Genomic DNA, 21,286 nt, shown 5'->3' on the forward strand with positions numbered 1-21,286 from the left:
AATCCATCAGAAAAGCCGTTATTCTGTCCCTGGTTATTACCTTTTCCTTTGGCTATATCTTTCAGGGTAAGAAAAAGAAGAGGAAGCGAGAAAAGCAGCTGTCCCAGACACAGTCCCAGCAGCAGCAAGTCCAGGAGGCAGATGGTGAGTCTTCAGGAGGGAACTGCGTCTTTACTTTTTCCCACTGTGTCAGCTACACCTGCCAGCACCCTGTGCGTGGGTCTCTGATGGACACCATGTCAACACTGTGTTTTAATATTAATAGCTGCCATTTTCAAGGCCTCTGCCTCATGTAAAAACTTGTGCATGCGTGCTAAGTCACTTCCATCATGTCCGACTCTTTGCAACCCTATGGATTGCATCCCACCAGGCTTGTCTGTCCATGGGGATTCTCCAGGCAAGAATATTGGAATGGGTTGTCATGCCCTCCACCAGGGGCTCTTCCTGACCCAGGGATTGAACCTGCAGCTCTTATGTCTACATGCATTGGCAGGAGGGTTCTTAACCAGTAGTACCACTTGGGTATACTCAGGTGGGTGTTATTATTACCCCCCCCCACCTTCTGGAGATGATCAGTTTAGAGGCTCAGAGAAGTGAAAGGACTTTCCTGGTCATGCTGCTTGGTAAATGGAGGGAGGGTTTGGTCCAGCGCTTTGTCACTCAAAAGGTGCTCTTCAATTCAGTTGAGTTTTGTCTTATTGAGGGTTAGGTTCTAAAATCAATGCAGTAAAAGTAAAAACTGAATGTTGTTGAAATGAGCCTTGAAATTCCCTTAGGAACCCAGCCCCTTAGAGACTGGCATACCACCTTTCAGTGAATCCAGTAGATTCAGGTTTTCCTTCAATGTTTGGTTAGCCGAATATCAGAAACAATCATTTGCTTGGATTAAGAAGGCCCTTTTGTGCCACAAATATCTTTTTACATCAGAATCTCACCCAGCACAGACTAGCCCCTTCCTTGGCCAGTATTTCAGTCACACCTCCCATCTCTCGCTCATTCCAGGACAAGGGTAGAACTAGTTTAGTTCCATCTAAAGGGCTTCGCAGGTGGTAAAGAATCCTTCTGCAATGCAGGAGACCTGGGTTCAATCCCTGGGTAGGGAAGATCCCTGGAGAAGGGAATGGCAACCCACTCCAGTATTCTTGCCTAGAGAATCCCATGGACAGAAGAGCCTGGTGAGCTACAGTCCATAGGGTTGTGAACAGTGAGACGTGACTGAGCAGCTACCCACACACACACTAAGTGCTTTTTATCGCCTTTCCTTTCACTTCCTTTCCTAGCTTTCTAATCTCTATAATTTATTTATCTTCATAGGAGTACACATAAATTAACTATGTATATGACGCAAAATCTGTTGAACTGGTGCGTGGCAGGCACTGTACTATCTCTAGAAGGATCATAAACCAAAGATTTTAAAGCAAACTGAACGGAGATCCATCCCCCAAATGATAAGGTTTAGGCAGGAAGATGATAATTTGCTAGAGAAGGAAATGGCAACCCACTCCATTATTCTTGCGGGGAGAATTCCAGGGACAGAAAAGCCTGACGGGCTACACTCCATAGCGGTGCAAGGAGGCAGACATCACTGAGCACAGCACAGCACGATAATTTGATAAGCTCAGCTATTTTCCCTCCAGGCAGATACTGAACGGGGTCTCTGGTATTTTGGTATTGGCCCTTTTCTGTGCTCTAGGTGTACTGAAAGTCTTAGGCGTCACTTCAGGGTCTCACGTCCCTCCCTTTACGCATGCTTGTTTCCCGGGTCGTATGTACTACTTCCGCCTTTCCCACAGTTCCTAGCGGCTGACTTTCTTGTTTGTGTCCCCCCCACCCCCACCCCCCCCAGGTGCTCTGGCCTCCAAAAGCAAGAAGCCATGTGTCCAGTACCTGCCCCCCGAGAAGCCCTGTGACAGCCCTGCTTCCTCCCACGGCAGCATGCTGGACTCCCCAGCTACCCCCTCCGCGGCCTTGGCCTCCCCGGCCGCCCCAGCCGCCACCCACTCGGAGCAAGCCCAGCCCCTCTCCCTCACCACCAAGCCAGAGACCCGGGCCCAGCTGGCTCTCCACTCAGCCGCCTTCCTGTCATCAAAGGCTGCCGCCACCTCTTCTGGCCAGATGGGCAGCCAGCCCCCGCTCCTGTCCCGGCCTCTCCCTTTGGGGTCTGTGCCCACAGCTCTGCTGACGTCCCCCCCATCCTTCCCCGCCACGCTCCACGCCCACCAGGCTCTCCCCGTGCTCCAGGCCCAGCCTCTGTCCTTGGTCACCAAGTCTGCCCACTAAGCTGCCCCCCTTGACCTATGCAGGCTGTCACGTGACTCATCGAGTAGTAAGGATGCAGAAGGAAAAAAAAAAAAAGGAAACTTTATTGGTCAATATTTGACCACTCTGGACTGTTCTGTAAAGTGACTGGTAACAGCAGCACTTTACGTTTTGTAGATGTAACCAGTAGCTGATCTTAAGTCTTTTTTTAAAAAACAAACAAACAAAAATCTTTAAAAAAAAAAAAAAAGGAAAACGAGAACTGAAAAGTAGTGTGTTATTCTTCCTGTATGTGCAGCGGTGGATGGACCTGGGCAGAAGGCACCCCTCTCTCTACCTCCTGGACTCTCTGCCCTCCCTCCTCTTCCCATCGTCCTCACACATCCAACCCCCACCCCCTGCTTCCTGGCTTCCCTCATTCCAGCTTACATGTTGGCCCTTGTTGCCATTTCTAGCCTCTTCATCTACAACCCATTCCTTGACATTCCCTTTGACTTAGCCCACATTTTTCTCCTGTGGGTTCATGCCTTCATTTTCGTCCTCTGCCCAGTGTAAGGCTGTCACCACGTGAGAAACACCTTGGCCTCTTTGTCTCCACCAGCACACTTTTCCCTCAGTGGCCCTAAACCACCCCCACCCCCCAGCCTCCAGCTTTCTGTGGAGGAAGAGGTCCTCTAAAATGGTTCTCCCCTGCATTTAAAGGGACTCAAGGTGCCTGCCACTTCCTCAGCGAAGAAGCCTGTGTTCCATCCCCTTACCAGTCAAGATGTCCCCTCACAGCCCTGGAGTGGCAGACAGGTCTGGCTCCTGTCACCCGGGAATGTGCTAGCACAATCTGCCAAAGCTCTGAGACCCTCCTCCCTCCCCAGTCACCTCACATGCTTCTTCTGTGTGTATTTCTTTTCATTTTTATGGGGTTTTTTTTGGAGCAATTTAAACTCCCAGTTGTTTATTTTCACAAAAGAAAATAAAATTGCAGTTGCAAGACTTTGCTGAGTATTTTAGTCCTTTGTTGACTCAAGCCCCTTTCTTCACACCAAAGGCTGTGTAAGATTTTTACAGAATGCAAAGGAGGAATGCCTCTATTGGAAGGGGATGTAAGTCATGCCTGACAGAACTAGAAAAATCTAATCCCGTTTTCAGCCTCGAATGTGCACAGACCAGTCAGTATAGATAACTGAGATCCAAAGGGATGAATCTTTTTATTTTCATTTGTCTTCTTGTAATTGCCAAGATGGAAGGGGTGTCCTTGGGTTTCTTTGCATGTACCGAGCACTGGAATTCATTTTTGTTGTACAGCTTTACTGAGGTATATAATTCATACAATTCATCAAGTGATTTTGTGTTCGAAGTTGTGTATCCATCATCACATTAAAATATTTTCATTACCTCAAAAAGAAACCCCATACTTTTGGGAACTTACCTTCTGCTTCCTCCTTCTCACACCACCACCTCCAGCCCTGGACAATCATGAATCTACTTTCTGTCTCTGCGTTTGTCTGTTCTGGATATTTCATGTTTTTTAAACAAGTATTTAGCTAATAATATATTCATTTTTGGCAGAGCTGGGTCTTCGGTACTGTGTGTGGGATAGTCTCTAGTTGTGGTGTGCTAGCCTGTCGGTGCGGTGCCCTCTCCTGCTGTGGAGTATGAGCTCTAGGTGCATGGGCTTCAGCAGCTGTGGCACAGGTGATCAGGCCCCAGAGTGCAGTCCCAGCAGCTGTGGCACACAGGCTTTAGTTGTTCCATGTCATGTGAAATCTTCCTGGACCAGGGATTGAAATCATGTCCCCTGCACTGGCAGGCGGACTCCCACTCACTGTACCATCAGGGAAGTCCTGTTTGTGTTCTTTTTGATGATAGCCATTATGGCAGGTGTCAGAGGACGTTGTGGTTTTTATTTGCATTTCCCTGATGCATTTTCCTTTTTTTTTTTTTTTTATTACAGCCATCCTAGTAAATGTGGAGTGGTGTCTCATTGTAATTTTGATTTGCATTTATCTAACTAATGATGGGGAACATCCAGACATTAGTGAGTTATCCCAACACCATTTGTTGAAAGACTATTCTTTCCCCCGTTGAACAGTCAGCACGATGGTTAAAAATCAATTGACCATAAATATATAGGTTTATTTCCATACTCTCAATTCTATTCCATTAGCCATATGTCTTTGTGCCTGTGCTACACTGTCCTAATCAATGTTGTAATTAGTTTTAAAATTGGGAAATTAGAGTCCTCTAATTTCATTCTTTTTCAAACCTGTTTTAGCTATTCTGGGTCTCTTGCATTTTTGTATGAATTTTAGGATCCATTTATTAATTTCTGCAGAGAAGCCACCAGGATTTTTAATAGGGATTGTACTGGTAGATCAATTTGGGAAGTACAGCCATTCTAACAATTACAACTTCCAATTCATGAATATGCAATGTCTTTCCATTTATTTAGGGCTTCTTGAGTTTCTTTTAATAATATTTGTAGTTTTCAGAGTATAAGCTATGCATTTCTTCTGGTAAATTTATTCCTAAGGGATTTATTCTTTTTGATACTATTGTAGATGGAATTGTTTCTTAATTTCATTTTTAGATTGTCTGTTGAAAGTGTATAGGAATACTGTTAATTTTAATATATTGATCTCACTTCTTACATCCTTGCTTAACCTGTCCTAATAAATTTTTAGAAAATCCTCAGGATTCTCTTTATGCAAGAGCATGTTATCTACAAATAGATATAGTTTTACTTCTTCCTTTCAATCTGGATGCATCTTATTTTCTTTTGCTGAATTATCTTGGCTACTTCCAATACAAAGTTGAATGAAAGTGGTAAGAACAGTCATGCATGGTTCTTTATCTCAGAGGGAGAGCATCTAGTCTTCTATCATTACCGTTATGTTAGTAGTAAGGTTTTTGTACATGCCCTCTTCAGGTTGAGGAAAGTCCCTTCTTTTCCAAGTTTGTTGAGTATTTTTATATGTAGAAGTGCCAGGAAATCTAAGATTTATTCAAGTTAGGGCCCTATCATTCCCTTAAACCAGTATTGGTGTAAGAAGTTAGTTCTAAAATCTACCTTCTCTATTCCAGCTAACAGCACTTCCTGGAAAAAACCACACACCTGCAGTAGGTGCCACAATAGATGTGTGCCTAACATAAGCTAGGCCTTCAACACATTTGATCGGTTACTACACTTAGCCTTTGTCAGTTTCCTGTGTTAATCCCCTCAACAACTCTTCTCTCCACCATCCTCAGGCCCTCAGGTTAATCCCCACCTTTTCTCTCTCAAAAACTATGTTGCCCCTTAGAATACCAAGAAAATTGAGGCCAGCTAAAATGTTCTATTCTGGGGACTTTCCTGGTAGTCCACTGGTTAAAATTCCAACAAGATTCCAATTCACAGGGCACAGGTTCAATCCCAGTTTGGGGAAATAAGATCCCACACAGCCAAAAAAGGTAAAAAAAAAAAAAAAATCTATTCTGAACTCCCACATCCCTACCTAAGTATTCACCCACCCTCCAGCCATTCTAACTGCTTTTCCACAGGTCTCAAGGTCGACTCAGGGCAAACTGTCCCCTGAATCCCAGCCATTCCAGCAGTCATCATATCTCTCTGTCTTGTAATCTTGGTCTGTCTAATAAATTATTCCTCCCAGTCAGGTTAAAAACACTCAGTCCTCTTCCATATTAGTTTCACATTCAAACTTCCAGAAAAAGGTACCTTCTACTTATCTTCTATCCACTGCATATCCCACTGGAAACAGGTTTCACTCCCTCTACTGAAATACCTAATAACTCCTTATCTTACTTCAACTCTGTGCTGTCAATTTCATTATCCTTCTGAAAATAGTTCTATGACAATTGTGAGCCCCCAAAGGATGCTGAGTAAAGAAACTGGAAAATAAGGAGATGTTAGTGTCCCAAAAGTGGTGACATGACTAGTTATCACTAAAGTGACAAAGAGACCTGCAAGATGAGAATAGCAGGTGTGGTTCTGTGACTTGCTTCATTTCTAGTTAATAATTGATCATATACACATCAGTTCAGTTCAGTCGCTCAGTCGTGTCTGACTCTTTGCGACCCCATGAATCGCAGTATCCCAGGCCTCCCTGTCCATCACCAACTCCCGGAGTTCACTCAAACTCACGTCCATCGAGTCAGTGATGCCATCCAGCCATCTCATCCTCTGTCATCCCCTTCTCCTCCTGCCCCCAATCCCTCCCAGCATCAGAGTCTTTTCCAATGAGTCAACTCTTCGCATGAGGTGGCCAAAGTACTGGCATCATTAGCATCATCATCATCATTTAGCATCATTCCGTCCAAAGAAATCCCAGGGCTGATCTCCTTCAGAATGGACTGGTTGGCTCTCCTTGCAGTCCAAGGGACTCTCGAGAGTCTTCTCCAACACCACAGTTCAAAAGCATCAATTCCTCGGCACTTAGCCTTCTTCACAGTCCAACTCTCACATCCATACATGACCACTGGAAAAACCATAGCCTTGACTAGATGGACCTTAGTCGGCAAAGTAATGTCTCTGCTTTTGAATATACTATCTAGGTTGGTCATAACTTTTCTTCCAAGGAGTAAGCGTCTTTTAATTTCATGGCTGCAATCACCATCTGCAGTGATTTTGGAGCCCAAAAATATAAAGTCTGACACTGTTTCCCCTGTTTCCCCATCTATTTCCCATGAAGTGATGGGACCAGATGCCATGATCTTCATTTTCTGAATGTTGAGCTTTAGGCCAACTTTTTCACTCTCCACTTTCACTTTGATCTATAGGCTTTTTAGTTCCTCTTCACTTTCTGCCATAAGGGTGGTGCCATCTGCATATCTGAGGTTATTGATATTTCTCCCGCAATCAAGATTCCAGCTTGTGCTTATTCCAGCCCAGCGTTTCTCATGATGTACTCTACATATAAGTTAAATAAGCAGGGTGACAATATTCAGCCTTGACGTATTCCTTTTCCTATTTGGAACCAGTCTGTTGTTCCATGTCCAGTTCTAACTGCTGCTTCCTGATCTGCATACAGATTTCTCAAGAGGCAGGTCAGGTGGTCTGGTATTCCCATCTCTTTCAGAATTTTCCATAGTTTATTGTGATCCACACAGTCAAAGGCTTTGGCATAGTCAATAAAGCAGAAATAGATGTTTTTCTGGAACTCTCTTGCTTTTTCCATCATTCAGCGGATGTTGGCAATTTGATCTCTGGTTCCCCTGCCTTTTCTAAAACTGGCTTGAACATCAGGAAGTTCATGGTTCATGTATTGCTGAAGCCTGGCTTGGAGAATTTTGAGCATTACTTTACTAGCATGTGAGATGAGTGCAATTGTGCGGTAGTTTGAGCATTCTTTGGCATTGCCTTTCTAGTTGCGTATAAGAAAGGGAGAACCAAGAAAGTATTATTCTTAATAACTCTGGGTCCACTAGAGAAAGGAATGGCAAACCACTTCAGTGTTCTTGCCTTGAGAACCCCATGAACAGTATGAAAAGGCAAAAAGATAGGACATTGAAAAATGAACTCCCCAGGTCGGTAAGTGCCCAATATGCTACTAGAGATGAATGGAGAAATAACTCCAGAAAGAATGAAGGGATGGGCCAACGTAAAAACAACACCCAACTGTGGATGGGACTGGCGATGCTGTAAAGAGCAATATTGCATAGGAACCTAGAATGTTAGGTCCGTGAATCAAGGCAAATTGGAAGTGGTCAAACAGGAGATGGCAAGAATGAATGCTGCCATTCTAGGAATCAGTGAACTAAGATGGACTGGAATGGGTGAATTCAATTCATATGACCATTATATCTACTACTGTGGGCAGGAATCCCTTAGAAGAAATGGAGTAGCCATCATAGTCAACAAAAGAGTTTGAAATGCAGTACTTGGATGCAGTCTCAATAACAACAGAATGATCTCTGTCCATTTCCAAGGCAAACCATTCAATATCACAGTAATCCAAGTCTATGCCCTGACCAGTAACGCTGAAGAAGCTGAAGTTGAACGGTTCTATGAAGACCTACAAGACCTTCTGAAACTAACATCCAAAAAAGATGTACTTTTCATTATAGGGGACTGGAATGCAAAAGTAAGAAGTCAAGAAACACCTGGAGTAACAGGCAAATTTGGCCTTGGAGTACAGAATGAAGCAGGGCAAAGGCTAATAGAGTTCTGCCAAGAGAATGCACTGGTCATAGCAAACACCCTCTTCCAACAACACAAGAGAAGACTCTACACATAGACATCACCAGATGGTCAACAATGAAATCAGATTGATTATATTCTTTGCAGCCAAAGAGGGAGAAGCTCTACACAGTCAACAAAAACAAGACCAGGAGCTGACTGTGGCTCAGATCATGAACTCCTTATTGCCAAATTCAGACTCAAATTGAAGAAAGTGGAGAAAACCACTAGACCATTCAGGTATGACCTAAATCAAATCCCTTATGATTTACAGTGGAAGTGAGAAATAGATTTAAGGGACTATATCTGATAGATAGAGTGCCTGATGAACTGTGGACGGAGGTTTGTGACATTGTACAGGAGACAAGGATCAAGACCATCCCCATAGAAAAGAAATGCAAAAAAGCAAAATGGCTGTCTGACGAGGCTCTACAAATAGCTGTGAAAAGAAGAGAGGTGAAAAGCAAAGCAGAAAAGGAAAGATATACCCATTTGAATGCAGAGTTCCAAAGAATAGCAAGGAGAGATAAGAAAGCCTTCCTCAGTGATCAGTGCAAAGAAATAGAGGAAAACAATAGAATGGGAAAGACTAGAGATGTCTTCAAGAAAATTAGAGTACCAAGGGAACATTTCATGCAAAGATGGGCTCAATAGACAGACATGGTAGGGACCTAACAGAAGCAGAAAATATTAAGAAGAGGTGGCAAGAATACACAGAAAAACTGTACAAAAAAAGATCTTCATGACCCTGATAATCACAATGGTATGATCACTCACACTCACCTAGAGCCAGACATCCTAGAATGTGAAGTCAAGTGGGCCTTAGAAAGCATCACTACAAACAAAGCTAGTGGAGATGATGGAATTCCAGTTGAGCTATTTCAAATCCTGAAAGATGATGCTGTGAAAGTGCTGCACTCAATATGCCAGCAAATTTGGAAAACTCAGCCATGGCCACAGGACTGGAAAAGATCAGTTTTCACTGGAATCCCAAAGAAAGGCGATGCCAAGGAATGCTCAAACTACTGCAAAATTGCACTCATCTCACATGCTAGTAAACTAATGCTCAAAATTCTCCAAGCCAGGCTTCAGCAATACATGAACCATGAACTTCCAGATGTTCAAGCTGGTTTTAGAAAAGGCAGAGGAACCAGAGATCAAATTGCCAACATCCGCTGGAGCATCGAAAAAGGAAGAAAGTTCCAGAAAAACATCTATTTCTGTCTTATTGACGATGCCAAAGCCTTTGACTGTGTGGATCACAATAAACTGTGGAAAATTCTGAAAGAGATGGGATTACCAGACCATCTGACCTGCCTCTTGAGAAACCTATATGCAGATCAGAAAGCAACAGTTAGAACTGGACATGGAACAACAGACTGGTTCCAAATAGGAAAAGGAGTACATCAAGGCTGTATATTGTCACCCTGCTTATTTAACTTATATGCAGAGTACGTCATGAGAAACACTAGGCTGAAGGAAGCACAAGCTAGAATCAAGATTGCTGGGAGAAATATCAATAACCTCAGATATGCAGATGGCACCACCCTTATGGCAGAAAGTGAAGAAGAACTAAAGGGCCTCTTGATGAAAGTGAAAGAGGAGAGTGAAAAGTTTGGCTTAAAGTTCAACATTCAGAGAACTAAGATCATGGCATCTGGTCCCATCACTTCATGGCAAATAGACGGAGAAACAGTGGAAACAGTGGCTGACTTTATTTTTCTGGGCTCCAAAATCACTGCAGATGGTGATTGCAGCCATGAAATTAAAAGATGCTTACTCCTTGGAAGGAAAGTTATGACCAACCTAGATAGCATATTCAAAAGCAGAGACATTACTTTATCAGCAAAGGTCTGTCTAATCAAGGCTATGGTTTTTCCAGTGGTCATGTATGGATGTGAGAGTTGTACTATAAAGAAAGCTGAGTGCCAAAGAATTGATGCTCTTGAACTGTGGTGTTGGAGAAGACTCTTGAGAGTCCCTTGGACTGCAAGGAGATCCAACCAGTCCATCCTAAAGGAGATCAGTCCTGGGTGTTCACTGGAAAGACTGCTGTTGAAGCTGAAACTCCAGTCCTTTGCCCAACTGATGTGAAGAGCTGACTCATTTGAAAATACCCTGATGCTGGGAAAGATTGAGGGCAGGAGGAGAAGGGGATGACAGAGGATGAGATGGCTGGATGGCATCACTGACTCAATGGACATGGGTGGACTCCCGGGAGTTGTTGATGGATAGGGAGGCCTGGCGTACTGTGGTTCATGGGGCTGCAAAGAGTCGGACACAACTGATCGACTGAACTGAACCAAACAGGACCTTTTTATTTTCTTACTCTGTCTTATCTTTAAAAATTTTTTCTATAGTGAATGTATTAATTATAACAATTTGGGGGAGACTTAATTATATGCTGGATACTGTTAAATACTCTGTATGAATTATCTCACCCTCAAAACTTTTATTCCCATTTCATAATGAACAAATTGATACCTAAAACAATTAATTGTCCAAAGTGAGGTGAATTATTTGTGCAATAAACATTAAAGAATAACGAGTTTCCTTGGTGGCTCAGTAGTAAAGAATCTGCCTACCAATGCAGGAGGCACGGATTCAGTCCTTGGTCCAGGAAGACCCCAGAAGCCTTGGAGCAACTAAGCCTTCACCACAGCCATTGAGCCTGTGCTTAGAGCCTGGAAGCCACAAATACTGAGCCCACACGCCTCAACTACTGAATCCTGCTTGCCCTAGAAGCCTGTGCTCTGCAACAAGAGAAACTGCCACTTTGAGAAGCCCGTGCACTGCAAGGAAGAGTAGTCCCCACTGGTCGCAACTACAGAAAATCCTGCGCGGCAGTGAAGAGCCAGCACAGCCTAAAATAAATAAAAATTTTTTAAATTAATGTAAAAAAGAATGAAGGACTATTTTTCTCCTATCAAATTAGCAGATTAAGCATAGTCACTTACCTAGGATGGGTAAGATAATAGCATGACTTAAACAAGATGCTTAAGTTTTTGGAGCTTCTGTCTCAGGCACCTAATCAGTACCTGATTATAAATAATAATCATTAAGAATAGAAAACTGAAAATAATTCAGAACTCCAATAATAAACTGTCACAAAATCAATGATAAATATAAATTTCTATGAAACCATTAACAGTCATGTTTGACAATATTTAATTAGGGGAGCGTGCCCTTGAACTCGTTTGATGCTCATGTTTCCAGCTACCTGTTATTTCTACTTGACTGTCTCAGGCAAGAATAAATTCACTTTTAGTGCCCCAATCGTATTAAATCTGGTTTTCCACATCTTCCTCACATCACACCTCCCTCCCATAGCCAATCTATCTCCAAGGCCTGTTGGTGTTTCCTCCCAATTTTATATTGAGCCCAACCACTTCCCTCTATTCTCACCGTACCTATGCTAGTCCTTCTAGGACTACTGCAACAGCCTCCTAAATGTTTAACTCCTAAACACACTCTTTTCTTCCCATAGTCTGTATGAACACAACAGAAATCTTAAACAGCATGATACAAAACGATATATCCAATAATTGCAATTTGGGAGAAAATGATTATAGAATAAAAGACGGTGAAAACACACTACTTAAGAAACAGGGGGCGGGAGTATATTTATATTTATCCTAATTGTATTTGTTTTAAAAAATCACTGAATAGGAACTTGTGGAGGAGGGCTAGAGAGCAAAAACATTCTTTTATTATTATCTATTATTCGCTGCTCAGGCTTCCTCTTGCTGCAGAGAACAGGGGCTTCTCATTGCCACAACTTCTCTTGTTGCGCTGGCTCTAGGTCACTGGCTTCAGTAGTTGTGGCCCACCGGCTTAGTTGCCCCATGGGACCAAGGATGACTCATGTCCTCTTCATTCGCAGGTGGATTCTTAACCACTGAACCACAAGAGAAATCCCACAAGAACTTTTTGAGGTTTTTAAAGATAATTGCTTCAGTAACTTTCTAATGTGAACTTTTCAAAAAATAAATCCCATTTTTTCAACCGTTAGATTATATTACCTAATCAAATATATTGTTTGCAAGACAGAAATACACTAAAACGTTGATAGTCACTACTCTGGAAGCGTGAGGCAGAGATTCTGTTTTCTACTTGTACACATTCAGTGAATTTTCTAGCGTGAATGAGTAATTTACACGATCAGAAAACAGATGAACTTTTTAGAAAAGATCTTTGACACCGTTTCCGTGGGGGGTCAAAAGAGCAAGCAGGGTTGCGAAGGCTCCCGCTACAAAGGTGACAGGGTGGGTGTCTGTTTCCAGATTTCCACACGTCTGTGCGCTGCAGGGAAAGAACCATGAGGGAGGGAGAAGGCAGAAAGGCAGGCAGAGGATAGGAGCGAGCAAGCGCCAGGCCCCAAGGACGTCACTCCCGTGGTTACGTCCGTGGGCCAGGGAGCGCCTGCTTCGCCAGTATTGTCTCGTAAATATGACAGCAAAGAAGGAAAGGGGGACTAAGTTTGTAGCGGCCGCTGCGGAGCTACGAAAGCAGGAAAAGACAAATACGCCTTCTACACGCAATTCAGCCCCGCCACCAGCAAAAGCAGTCACACCTCGGGGGAAACAACAGAACACCAGCTTGCCGGGCTTCTTCCAATCCCTGCCCCTTGCCTGGGTGTGGCTGCGGCGACGCACACAGGAAGGGGCGGGACATAACACTAAGCCCGCGTGCTGATCTCGCGAGAGCATTAGGGGGCGGAAGCACAGTCGGAGCAGGATGCGGTTCCTGGTTGCGTTCGTGTTACTGAGCGTCGCGGCAGCGGGTAAGAATTCCGCCCCGCCCCCACCCCACCGCAGTCCCAAGACCAGCCCCCGGTAATCCCACTCTCGCCCCGGGGCCCGTCATCTCCACCGTGGCCTATCGGCCCCTGACCTCACTCTTCCTTGCCCGAACCTCGCCACCGCTCCGCTCGCCAGCACTCCCCTCCCTTTTGCCCGTTGCAACGTTCTGAGGAGTCCTTTCTCCCCGACTGCCTCTCTTCAGCCAGATAGTTTCTCTGTTTCAGACTCGCTGCTCAGTTCTGCTCCAGTCGCCGGAACAACCGCTCAGAAGGAAGATCAGGCTTCTGCAGGAAGCTCCAGGCAGCACGTCTTGATCGCTCAGTCTGGGCTAGAACACAGTAACCAAACCTTTCTAAATCAGACCGACGCGAAAACCGACCCTGGCAATTCGGGAGCCGAGCAGCGCCCCACGGAAACCTACTCTGATAATTCGGGAGCCAAGCAGCGCCCCGCGAAAACCGGCCCTGACCATTCGGGAACTGAGCAGCGCCCGACGGAAAGCGGCCCTGACAATTCCGTAGCCGAGCACCGCCCCGCGGAAACCCACTCCGATAATTCGGGAACCGAGCAGCGCCCTGGGAAAACCGGCCCTGAGCATTCGGGAACTGAGCAGCGCCCGACGGAAAGCGGCCCTGACAATTCGGGAGCCGAGCGCCGCCCCGCGGAAACCCACTCCGATAATTCAGGAGCCGAGCAGCGCCCCGGGAAAGCCGACCCTGGCAGTTCCCCCAGAGACCAGTCCAACAAGTTGGTCTCCAGCCCCTCTTCTGATAACAAGGAGTCCACCAAGGTTCATGTAAACACAGTCGCTGGCAAAGCTCTGCAGACTTCCAGAACTGAACCTGGGGGAAAAGTGTTGGCAGACCCCTCTTCTCCCCAGCGGGAGGGAGGAGGTAAGCCCTTAGAATTAACTGAAGATGTGGAGCCCAAGGAGACTGAAGAAGGGGATGCAGAGCCAGAGGAAGACGCACCACCCAAAGAAGGGAAAGAAATGGTTGGCCCTGCCTCCAGAGAGAACCGTGAAGGGACACTTTCGAATACCTGGAGTAAGAAGGATGACCTTTATAAGGATAACCTTGGAAATGCCAATGCAGAGAGCAGCCACTTTTTTGCATACCTGGTGACAGCAGCCATTCTCGTCGCTGCCCTCTATATCGCCTACCACAATAAGCGGAAGGTAAGGCAAGAATGGCCTTAAGAGGAGGAGTGGGATTTCCTCCTCTCAGAAAGCCTGATGTGTGAGTATCCATCACTCATCAACCTGTAAGCCCTGGGTATTTAAGAAACAAACTTCCGTTTTTTTTCCTGAGACTCTGCCAGGATTCTCTATTGGGTTTTCTAGGGTTCTTTTTTTTTCCCCCCTTTGTCTTAGAAATCATTTGTTTTCACATCTGTTTCCTCTGAGTGCCCTCTGCTGTTGCGTCAGGTGTGAAGCTTAGGCCATTATTATGATTTGACCCAAATGAAGGTCTCCTCCCATAATCTTGGAACTTAGAATCTTTCACATCCTGAGAGAGGACCTGAGGACCTGACAGTTTGTATGTAGTTAAAGCAGTGATCTTCCTGTTTTCAGTGCTTCCTGTCTTCTAATTTCTAGCTTCCTCTCCCAAGCATTTGTCTTCCATCTGCAGGAACAGAAAGAATGGTTACAGAGTCTTCAAGACCAGCAGCAGAGCACCCAGGGGTCTATGTTCTGCAGCTGAGTTTCTGATTAGAAGAAAGGCCAGAAATTGCGTGAATACACTCATCTTTTACTTCAGCAGGGTTTGTTGTGTTGCTTAGTAACCACTCCCCAACGACAAAATAATTGCATTTCTTTTTTTGTTTTTAACTGAAATGTAAAATAACATGATGTGTAGTTGATTTACAATGTTGTGTTAGGTGTACAGCACAGTGATTCAGTTTTTTATATATATATTCATTTTCAGATTCTTCCCCAAATGATTGCATTTCTTATGAGCCCTAAGAATTTAGTAGTTTGTAATAGTCTGACTAAAATTGAAGGGTTCAATTCATGATAGTCAAAAGGCCTAGGGCTGTGAGAAATGAGAGAAGACAGTAAAAGTGGTACATTCCTGGGAATTCCCTGACAGTTAAGGGGTTAAGACTCCATGCTTTCACTGCAGGGGCCACAGGTTTGATCTCTGGTTGAGGTTCTAAGATCCCCAATGCCACATGAATGTGGCCTTGAAAAAAAATTTTTTTAAGGTACATTCCTTATTCTGCATCCAAGTGCTTATCATGGAGAGTAACCTTAAGTATGAAATGAGAGTGGTAAGGTTCAGATGAAATAAAGTGTGGGGTGAAAGAGTACATTTGCAGATTAGAAGTAATTATTGCTTAATATTAAGATAAAAGGAGGGGGACTTGCTTAACCTGGAGGAGTCTCAGCTGGGGAGGAGTTGACAGTTCTTTTCACTGTTGTTGTTCAGTCACCAAGTCCCGTCTGATTCTTTGTACCCCAAGGACTGCAGCATGTCAGGCTTCCCTATCCTTCACAATCTCTTAGAGTTTGCTCAAACTCATGTCCATTGAGTTGATGATCCCATCCAGCCATCTCATCCTCTGTCACCCCCTTCTCCTCCTGCCCTCAATCTTTCCCAGCATCAGGGTCTTTTCCAGTGAGTTGGCTTTTTGCATCAGGTGGCCAAAGTATTGGAGCTTCAGCTTCAGCACCAGTCCTTCCTGTGAATATTCAGGGTTGATTTTCCTTAGGATTGACTGGCTCACTCTTGGAGTCCAAAGGACTCTCAAGAGTCTTCTCCAGCACCACAGTTCAAAAGCATTGATTCTTCAGCACTCAGCTGCCTTTATGGTCCAACTCTCACATCCATACATGACTACTGGAAAACCATAGCTTTGACTATACAGATCTTTGTCAGCCGAGTGATGTTTCTGCTTTTAAATAGGCTGCGTTCTCTTGAGTAAATCACACAGACTTCAGCTGGCTAGAGCCTAGAACAGCTGTCCTGCACCTGTCATTTCCTGTTTAGGATAAAGCGTTCTGATGTAACTAGGCCCTGTCCTCCTTATAATTATCAACAGGGCCTTTCCGTGAATGGTCTGCTCTTTTGCTGTTAAGATCATTAACAAATGAGCCGCCAGATGATTACCTCTAATTTCAGAGACTGAAATCTGTCACCATAAAGTCACTTGTTAATCACTCTCTTGTCCTTTGCCCCAGATTATAGCTTTCGTCCTGGAAGGAAAAAGATCCAAAGTTACACGGCGGCCAAAGGCCACTGACTACCAGCGTTTGGACCAGAAGGTAAGAGAGGAGGGAGTAATACGCAATCTCAGATGGACCCGGCCATGGGCTTGTGTTTGGTATAGGGGCAGCAGCTGATTCTGGGGGTGCTGTTTTCCATTGTCTCTGCCCTTCTCAGACCACAGCATACAAACATCCCTGTAAACATGTCTGCAGTGTTAGTGCTAGAAGATTCTCAGGACCTCTGCAACGTCTTCCCTCAGTAGATGAGGAAGCCCAGACTCAGAAACACTGTGATTTTTTTTTTTTTTTCTAAAAGTCTTCATTGAATTTGTTACAGTGTTGCTTCTGGTTTTCTTTTGGGTTTTTTTTTGGCACAGACATGTGGGAATCTTAGCTCCGCAACCAGGGATCGAACCTGCACCCTTGCATTGGAAGGCAGTGTCTTAACCATTGGACCAGTGCAATCCCATTGGGAAGTCCCAAAACACGTGATCTTTTCCCCCTTAGTTTCTGGAAAAATCAAGACCTCAGAGCAACTCCCTCGACTCTCTGCCTATACTTTTCACACTCGACTAGTACTTCACAAGTTTTCATAGGCATTTGACTCACCCTGAGAATTGGGATTAAAAGCTTTTATTTTATCCATTGTTCTTTGTACAGTGAGGATCAGTTTGTCTTCACTTTGAATTTTTCCTCTGAACCGAAAATTCTAGGAGCTCTCTTTCCCTCAGCCCCAGCCCCATCATGCCAGCAGTAAGATATATTCCTCTGAAAACAAATGAAAGTTACCAATGGATTGTGTTGCTCTCGTTTCAGATTTGACTTTTACTGTTCTTGAGAACCTTGTCCTCCCTGCTGATTTGTCTCTAAATCAAGAAGAATGAACAGAAAAACACTGTGACCTAAGAGACACCCCCTCCTCCAGGGTTTGGTGGCGAGTCGGGGCTAGCAGAGGTGGTGGGGAAGTGGGGTTGCTTTAGATTTTGCACCTGCACTTTGTCGACCTTGTCCTCCTGTGTTCCCGTTATTTATGCTGATGTCTTCCAGGCTGTCCCCCTCTGAGTGTGAGTGGAGGAGCATGTGGGCACCCAGCTGTGACCAAAGGGAGATCCTGGCCCTGGGTAGGTGCCCTGCCGGGGGCCTTGGGTTGAAGGTGGTTAGCCCTTGAGAACACCATTGCACTCAACACTTTACCTTCGAGGGCCTAGGAGAAAACTGCAGATTAAGGCCCATTGCTACCAAGGCCTTTTCCTTTGTGGGGATGTGTACCCCACAAAAGATGTAGAAGGGGGTAACTGCTGATGGCCTGAGGGCTCCTGTGAACACGATTTTCTTCAAAGTCTCCAGCAGCAAACCAAAACAGCAGCTACAAAACAGGCTTTCTTGCCCTCAAGTCCAGCCTGCCTAGTGCAAGCTCTTCATGCTCTTCTGACAGTTTCACATCACTTAAGACAAAGTGAATCCACTTGCATTTGGTTGTAGTGAGCAGAAAACTGAACCAGGGATTTTGGGAGGAAAGCTTAAAGCCACTGTCCCGTCACAGATGTTTTAAAAATAATAGTTAACGATTATCGAAACATCGTGTGTATGCCTGCTTACCATCCTTACAGGAACTTTCTGAAGTAGAGTGAGTTCATGCTTTGAAAGCATGTAGGACTGTTTGGTTTGGGTCTGCATTTTTTTAGAGGACTTTTAAGAAACAGGATTCCCACAAATTCTTACTTTGCTTTGTTGCCTAAAATATTTGTATTTACTTATATTTACAAACTGATTATACTCTCAAGTTTAAGAAATTTAGAGAATTCCCTGGGGTAACTGAGGATAGCCTTCTAGATCAGACTGTTGTTTGAAGTTTCATTTAAATGTTGTGCTACCCTGTTATAGAGAGCCTAAAGAGAGTTGTTTCTGCAAAGAAGAAACTGAAAGAGAATAGCTAATCTCAGGGAAATTCTAAGAAAGTGGGAAGTGAGAAGAAGAGGGTGCGTTCTGGGCTGTTGAAGTCTGGTGGAAGAAGGGACCATAGTGTTTGTCATGGTGTCCTCCACCTCACTTAAAATAGCCCATGACTGAGTGGAGCTTTTCATCCTCTGCAGGTGACATTTGTAAAGGTGAGGAATGAGGACTCTTGGCATCATCCCCTAAGACCGTGGTTATTTTATTTCCTTCTCTGTCTCCCTCTTCCCTGCCTTTCTTCCTCCCCTCTGATATTTTCTGTTTCTGCCTGTCTCCACTGGCACCATTTTCCTTCCACCTATCTGTGTGCCCAGAGTCTCTGCTCCCATCCATCTTGTTTGTGGTCCATTCTGCTGTTCAGCTTCTCCAGAAAATAGAGCTTCAGTTCCCTTGCCATTCATCCTCCTCATAACCTTTACAAACTCATTAGTCCCTGTCTTTCTGCCAAGAATGTTTTCCCAGAGGTTCAGATTACCAAATCCAGTGGCTTGTTCTCAAAGCTTAGTCTTGTCCTGAATAGAATTGGACACTTACACCATCCAAATTCAACCTCCCCTCTTGTGGTCTCTGTGCCCTGGCTTCTGAGAACTCCTTTGCCTTTTCCTGTGCTGGTGGGGGAGAATGCCTGCAAAGATAGGTCTATCCCTTTGTCTCCTCAGAAACTTACTCCTTCTTTAGCCTCTGGATGAGTGACTTCCAAGTTTCTGTCTTCGGCCTAGTTCCCAGAGAACCCTGTCCTGCCACGTGGTGAACATTCCAGCTTGTCAACCTGTTGTCACTGAAACAGAATTTCTCTTCTTCTACACATTAAGTTGCCCCTCTCAATTGTCCAGTCTTTTTAATCATCTCAACTCCAAGTTGACATTTTTATCTCTCGGCACAAAAGTCCTACCCATTAAAAAGAAAAATAGTTCTAGCTACAGTCTTTCTCCATTTTCCTTGTTTCCCCGCCCACTTCGCTACCCTTCTGGATCTTTTTGTTTTCCCTAGGAGCCACCTTGATCTCTTGTGTGTGTAGAGACCAGAGTGATCTGAAGCTTCTGTCTCGTGGCTCTGAGAATCAAGCTCATGAACCCGGGTGTTTACAGCTCTGCAGGCTGATGCTGTCCTGCCTGTCTTTCCCTGCATCCTCCCGGGGCCTAGGGCCTCTCTTGTCAGGCAACCATCAGGCCTCGACATCCTTGCTACATTCTCCAGTCCCTGGCTTTTGGTGGCTGTTTTTCAGTTAGGGCACACTCCCTTCTCTTCTTTCCTTTGCCTCTCCAAAAACCTATTTTTTCAGGCCCCAGCTCTAATTTGGCCATGCACCTTCCTAATCCCCCACCCCACCTGATCAGCTGTTTCTGTTTTACTCCAGTAAACAGAATGTCACTTGTGCATTTTGGAACTAAAGCAGAGCAGAGCAGTCCAGTCAGTATCTGACATCTCTGTCTGGTCTCCCCAAGAAAATGAAGCTCCTAGCGGGAGCACCCATGGCACCATGTGCATATCTGCCTCACATGGTGCAGTCCCTGGGCACCTGAGTTCATTTCTCCTCATAAAGGAGACATGTTCTTTCTTCAGGACATCTGACTGTGACCTTACTGAGGCCTCACACACCGCTTTCTGGCTTCCGGTTGTTGCCCTTATTGATGGATTTTGCTAGGAAGGAAGAGAGCAGAAAGCAAGATTGGTTTCAGGCACCGAGAGCAGGTTGGCACCAAGTGGACACATACCTTTTGTGGAGTCCATGTAGCTTCACTTTTTAAGCCTTGGAGCAGGACAATTTCTTGTGAAAGAATACAGTTGAGTTTAAGTTTCACTTTAGAAATAGCACTGAAAGAAATCTCCCACACCAAAGGAAAAGTTGTTTTCTGGGTCATTGTCGTTTTGAAGATAGGCTCTTTGAAGAGTGTTTTCCTAGAGATTGTGTAGATGAGGGTGAGCTGGTGGTAGTGGGAGGATCTCTCTAGCTGCGGGTGGGGGCGCGGAGCAGGCAGGAGAGGTGCCCTATCCCGTCAGCTCTGTGCTTTACTTTGCCACCCAGTTTTTGGTTGAAGAGTGGTTTCTATTTGGAGGAATCTGTGCTTTAGAATCATTTGAAGAGTCTACCTAAAAAGGCTAAGTTAACTCGTAAAGACCTGAGGACTAGCTATGTACACTCAAATTTCTTGCCACATGATGACTTTTCGTGAAACTTGGTGATAGACCCCTAAACCTCTCAAATTCCCAATACGGATTCTCATTTCCTCTTCCCATTTCACATCATTTAATTCACAAGCCTGCCCCTCATTTTGGGAGGGTGACTTGATATGGAATGCTGCTGCATGTGAGAAGAGAGCTGGCAAGCCTTGCACATGTTCTGAATAATTTGAGCAGGGAGGAGAGCACACTGTACCAGAGCCTGTACTTCTGCCAGCTGTCTCCTAAACATTCCAGGTGGGACCATTGTGTCTGGCCTTGCCTTGCTTAAGAAGGAAACCTGGGGAGAGATTTCTCAAATTTAACTGTACATCGAGAACCAAGACTGAATCTCAGCCCAATTCCATGAAGTCACCTGTGGATTTCCCAAATACCCCAATCTTGAAACTCCTCATAAAGGCATTGGGTCTGAGCTTTATCAGGTTTCAACCTGCCAACAAAGCCAGCTTCCTCACACTCTTTGGTATTCCTTTAATTCAGAACTCTTATTAAAGTATTCAATAAATGGTTGATTGCTGAAGTTGTTTCTCTTCTTTTTTGTTCACCCAGTTAGCAAAATACCACTGTTTTGCAATGTTTTATTTTTCTAGCTTGTAACTTAATGATGATTTATTTCTTTAAAGCTTATTTGGTCCAACGATAAGTATTTTTCCACATAACGTTTTACTGAGTTTCTGTGAATGCCATCACCACGTAGTTTTGTATCTCTGC

At 44.6% G+C, this 21,286-nt stretch overlaps 2 protein-coding genes across 2 annotated transcripts in view; both read left to right on the top strand.

The window, feature by feature from the left end:
• The window catches only part of TCF7L1 (transcription factor 7 like 1), a 191,514-nt gene extending 188,302 nt beyond the window's left edge, over positions 1-3,212 (top strand). Inside the window, exons 11-12 of the mRNA XM_068976464.1 lie at positions 66-144; positions 1,847-3,212. Of these exons, the coding sequence (XP_068832565.1) occupies positions 66-144; positions 1,847-2,280 (513 nt within the window). The 3' untranslated portion in view covers positions 2,281-3,212. The remainder of the gene's footprint in view (positions 1-65; positions 145-1,846) is intronic.
• Positions 3,213-13,162: 9,950 nt separating this feature from the next.
• TGOLN2 (trans-golgi network protein 2) lies at positions 13,163-21,280 on the top strand. The gene is made up of 4 exons (XM_068971851.1): positions 13,163-13,211; positions 13,455-14,407; positions 16,415-16,498; positions 17,258-21,280. Exons 1-4 carry the CDS (start codon positions 13,166-13,168, stop codon positions 17,261-17,263), a joined length of 1,089 nt encoding a protein of 362 aa, XP_068827952.1. The 5' UTR covers positions 13,163-13,165; the 3' UTR covers positions 17,264-21,280.
• Positions 21,281-21,286: the final 6 nt, after the last annotated feature.

Source organism: Capricornis sumatraensis, chromosome 1, assembly GCF_032405125.1.
Source record: "Capricornis sumatraensis isolate serow.1 chromosome 1, serow.2, whole genome shotgun sequence".
In the NCBI taxonomy this organism is placed as follows: domain Eukaryota; kingdom Metazoa; phylum Chordata; class Mammalia; order Artiodactyla; family Bovidae; genus Capricornis; species Capricornis sumatraensis.

Excerpts from the sequence above, each read along its gene's own strand:
- TGOLN2 (XM_068971851.1), top strand. The coding sequence starts at position 13,166 with ATGCGGTTCCTGGTTGCGTTCGTGTTACTGAGCGTCGCGGCAGCGG. Across the intron at positions 13,212-13,454 it reads ACTGAGCGTCGCGGCAGCGG|ACTCGCTGCTCAGTTCTGCT; the intron begins GTAAGAATTCCG and ends TCTCTGTTTCAG. Across the intron at positions 14,408-16,414 it reads CCTACCACAATAAGCGGAAG|ATTATAGCTTTCGTCCTGGA; the intron begins GTAAGGCAAGAA and ends CCTTTGCCCCAG.